General features: G+C 42.5%; 1 protein-coding gene across 1 annotated transcript; it reads left to right on the top strand.

The window, feature by feature from the left end:
* Nucleotides 1–600: 600 nt before the first annotated feature.
* On the top strand, nt 601–3,046 carry SARC_13786 (hypothetical protein; the record flags this gene model as incomplete). The annotated part of the gene is made up of 6 exons (XM_014292082.1): nt 601–873; nt 1,114–1,201; nt 1,692–1,754; nt 2,376–2,510; nt 2,554–2,660; nt 2,918–3,046. Coding segments are annotated over 6 exons (795 nt in total), but the record flags the coding sequence as incomplete, so codon positions are not given.
* Nucleotides 3,047–3,082: the final 36 nt, after the last annotated feature.

Here is a 3,082-nt window from a genome sequence, read left to right as displayed (position 1 = left end):
TGAGTGTTATTTTGATGATTACTATAGTAGGTAAGTGTTACTGTGATTGCTACTGTAGTAGGTAAGTGTTACTGTGATGGTTACGATAGTAGGTGAGTGTTACTGCGATTGTTACTATAGTAGGTGATTGTTACTGTGATTGCTACTATAATAGGTGAGTGTTACTGTGATGGCTACTATAGTAGGGGTGTGTTACTGTGATGGATACTATTGTAGGTGAGTGTTACTGGGATGGATACTATAGTAGGTGAGTGTTACTGTGATTACTACTATAGTAAATTTTTGTTACCGTGATGGCTACTATAGTAGGTGAGTGTTACTGTCATGGCTACTATAGTAGGTGAGTGTTACGGTGATGGCTACTAGGTGAGTGTTACTGTGATTGCTACTACAGTAGGTGAGTGTTACTGTGATGGTAACTACTATCTAAGGGTTTAGGGTTTAAGATTTAAGGTTGTTATATCTAAGGCTTTTTATGGCGAAGTGTGTTGCACGGTATACTCACGTGCATACTTTTCCACACACCACACCAGGCGACTGGACCATTTCAGGAGCACGGCCCTCGACCGAGCCATTGCACGCATTCGCAATTGGAAAGAAATGACCGGTCCGGACATGCAAGACAGAACCGGGACATGCGAGCACCGCTCAGGCACCAAGCACCGTAAAGCGGAGAAGAGTTCACAGACACGGACGAACAGTTTAACATACGCACACGCAAAGGCCCACACACAGAGCTCTGCATACACACGCACACAAGTCTTTGGCACACAAGCGGAGGCACCAGCGGCTGTTGTGAGAGATACGAACGCACTACCGGACTGCCCATTCACACTAACTGAGTTACTGACAGCGCATGTTGAACAAGTGCAGGTGGGTGAGTGTAGTTGATAACACTGTGCTTGTAGGACATCGTATATGTATGTGTTATGTGTGGACGTATGTTGTTTGGTATTGCAATATAACCGTAAATATTGATATATATCATTTTATATTGTGTTTTGCTGTATTATAGTGTTATGTAACTTCATATATATATATATATATATATATATATATACTCGAATCCAAAATTGTCGGCATCTCATGAATGTTCATGCAAACCATCAACAGGTGACGAAATTCATCCATGCAGTGATCAGTCGAGTGGTTCCTGAGCAGTTCTACGGATCTCGACACAACAAACGACTCATCTTTGACGGTATGGCATGTTTTAAGCTCAACTATACTCACTCTATACAACTCACGCTACAAAGGGACATACACATCACCTGTCACACAACACAATGCAATACATACTCTAATCACCCACCACTACGCTAATACACTCCTTCAATACGCACACCCTTGCACGCATTTGGATGGCACTCTCACACATATGCACATGCACGGAGTCACACATACGTCTTCACTTCCAGCGTCTAGTTTACATCGAGACCATCAATGACCACAATAACAAACCAAGTGTTACTACTCACACATTCATCAACACAACAGCATAAACAAGTGTTACTACGCACACATCCATCAACACAACAACATACACAAGTGTTACTACAACAAGTAAAACAAGTGTTACTACAACAGCAAAAACAAGTGTTACTATGCACACATCCATCAACACAACAACATACACAAGTGTTACTACAACAGCATAACCAAGTGTTTCTGCACACATATCTCCATCTTAGGCATTGGACAGTTCTGTCGGCTGCGGCGGTTTGAGACTGTGGCTGTCCACAATGTACTACACGGTATAAAAGTAAGCGGCAGCACGGGAGGGGTTTTCCAGGTTTTAGGGTCAGGTGTTTTTTTGTGGATTTAGGGTTTAGGGTTTTCTAAAACCCTCTGAAGGAACTGTTGTAGCCGTAGTTACGCGAAGGTGATATGATATTGTATTTGCATGTGATCTGACGGAGAGTTAAGATTGGCAACCAATGTGGTACGCGGCATGGTGGGGTGTTGTACTTTTCAGCCACATACAACACACAAGAATGTAAACAGCTAACCAGAGAATGTAATTATGAGTTTGAGTGTGAGTGAGAGTATAAGCATATGGCACAAAGTTAGTGATGATTCTGAATGGCCTGGGCTATACATTACATGCACACACACATGCTCACATATACATTACATGCACACACACGCGCTTACATATACTGTACATGTACACACACATGCTTACGTATACATAAACAAACTACAATATACATGTACACACACATGCATATATATACATAAAAAAATTCACAATATACATGTACACACACATGCTTACATATACATTACATGCACATACACGTGCTTACTCGCATATTAGCATACGTTCATTCGTGTCCAGGTTGTTTATTCGTGTCACTCCTTTGGTGCTGCAGATTCAAGACATGCGCTGGATGTGCAGTCCCAATATGACAGGTTCAGGTTCCATCAGGACTTATGGTACGAACCCTGCGAAGGGCCACGAAGGTATGAGACGCTCGAATACACACGGTACAGAAGACCTTCCACAGGTAAGGAAACGAGGACAGAATGAGCCCGAAACATCCGCAACAGGGGAGGGACAGAATCGTCCCAAAACACAGAGCCATGAGACACGGAGAAGGATGGTGGGTCAGTTCCTGGTGTTTCTCTACGAATGTCTGGTCATCCCACTCATTCAGGTGCGTCTATGCGCACACTCTACTACCTTTGAATTTTCGGATTTAGGGTTTTGGAGTTTTAGGAGTTTATCTCCCCGCACATTGAACCTTGCTTTTATTTTTTTTCTTCAACTTATTTTTACTGCACTCCGTACACTATTAGAGAATAAATCCCAACACTATTAGGGTTTAGAACAGATCATAATACTATTAGGGTTTAAAATAAATCCCCTCAAGTATTTACCATCACGTAATTCTTTTTACTCACCATTAAACAGACGCACTTCTACGTCACGGAGACGAGCACTGGCAGACAACGGGCACACTTCTATCGGAAGAACGTGTGGCAACTCATCCACACACACGGGCTACGAGCCATGAACAACATGCTCCAGCCAATTGCAGCGGTTAGTTGTTTGTCCGTTATATATACATATAGATAC

Source organism: Sphaeroforma arctica (genome assembly GCF_001186125.1).
Source record: "Sphaeroforma arctica JP610 unplaced genomic scaffold supercont1.3738, whole genome shotgun sequence".
Taxonomy (NCBI): Eukaryota; class Ichthyosporea; order Ichthyophonida; genus Sphaeroforma; species Sphaeroforma arctica.
The sequence above is the reverse complement of the archived record's forward strand: the minus strand, read 5'-3'. Positions and strand labels throughout refer to the sequence as shown.